This window comes from Trachymyrmex septentrionalis, unplaced genomic scaffold (assembly GCF_001594115.1).
Source record: "Trachymyrmex septentrionalis isolate Tsep2-gDNA-1 unplaced genomic scaffold, Tsep1.0 scaffold103, whole genome shotgun sequence".
NCBI lineage: Eukaryota > Metazoa > Arthropoda > Insecta > Hymenoptera > Formicidae > Trachymyrmex > Trachymyrmex septentrionalis.
Genome location: NW_017304155.1, coordinates 141,367 through 142,422, shown reverse-complemented (window position 1 = coordinate 142,422; position 1,056 = coordinate 141,367). Strand labels below are relative to the sequence as shown.

Below are 1,056 nucleotides of genomic sequence, written 5' to 3'. Positions count from 1 at the left end.
CACGCACGCACGCACGCACGCACGCACGCACGCACGCACGCACGCACGCACGCACGCACGCACGCACGCACGCACGCACGCACGCACGCACGCATACACGCACCCACCTAAAATCTTTGGAATGTTATTCAGAGGAGCACTTTCAGAAGAAATGTTTCAAACAAAATTTCAGGGTTTATATCCAATGGTCAATACAGAAAAATGTTTCAGGTAAAAGTTGTTGGGGCTATGTGACTGCAATAAAAAATCAAGGTCATTTAGTGGTCAGTGCCATATTCCTGCGGATGAACTGAGAATCTTTTATTTATCCAACTTTTAGCGTTATCCCGGAATAACGACGTAGACGTCGTAAGATCATATTCCCTTTGGGGTGCTTGTTTAACGTGAATCCTCTTGTGTCTCAAGATACGAGGTACCTACCACTATACGACTGCCAACCGTCGTAAGTTGCTAGGCGACCGAAGAGTTGTTTTCTTTCGTCATTCGTGCGTAGCTATTGCGCTTGTAGTAAACAACTCGTCAAGGTCACTGTCACATGGCCTTCTTGGCAAAACCCAACAACTTTTATCTGAAATATTTTTTTGTATCAATCTTTGGATATGAATCCTAAAACATTTATTTGAAACATTTGTTCTGAAAGTGCTCCCCTGAACAACATTTTAAAGATTTTAGCCATCAATCGATTAATATCTTGGGTAATGTTAGTGCCGGTGATACTGTAACTTTCAAGCCTTATAACTCGAATAGTACTTAATGAAAAAATATTTTAGTATTTTGGAAAGCTTTCAAGATGTACTACAAGAATATGCAATGAAAAAGATTTATAGTGAATATTATTGAAAGGGATTTCATATAAAATTTCAAAGTTGATTTTCAAATAACCTTGAAATATGCTTTCAAGATCAAATTTAAGATTATTAACTTCTTCCCCTCTCAAAATCACACAACTCTCCTCTCTTGTGGTTTTTTTTTGGAAATGCTTTTCTTTTGAGTTATTAGCGTGAAAAGATTAAAATGGCTTACCCTCTATATTAGGCTGACAAAAAAAAATATTTT

At 38.0% G+C, this 1,056-nt stretch overlaps 1 protein-coding gene across 1 annotated transcript in view; it reads left to right on the top strand.

Annotated features, from left to right (window-relative positions):
- LOC108757089 (THO complex subunit 2) overlaps positions 1-1,056 on the top strand; it is a 54,666-nt gene that overhangs the window by 15,525 nt on the left and 38,085 nt on the right. Inside the window, exon 20 of the mRNA XM_018501422.1 lies at positions 630-695. Coding sequence (XP_018356924.1) covers positions 630-695 — 66 coding nt within the window. The remainder of the gene's footprint in view (positions 1-629; positions 696-1,056) is intronic.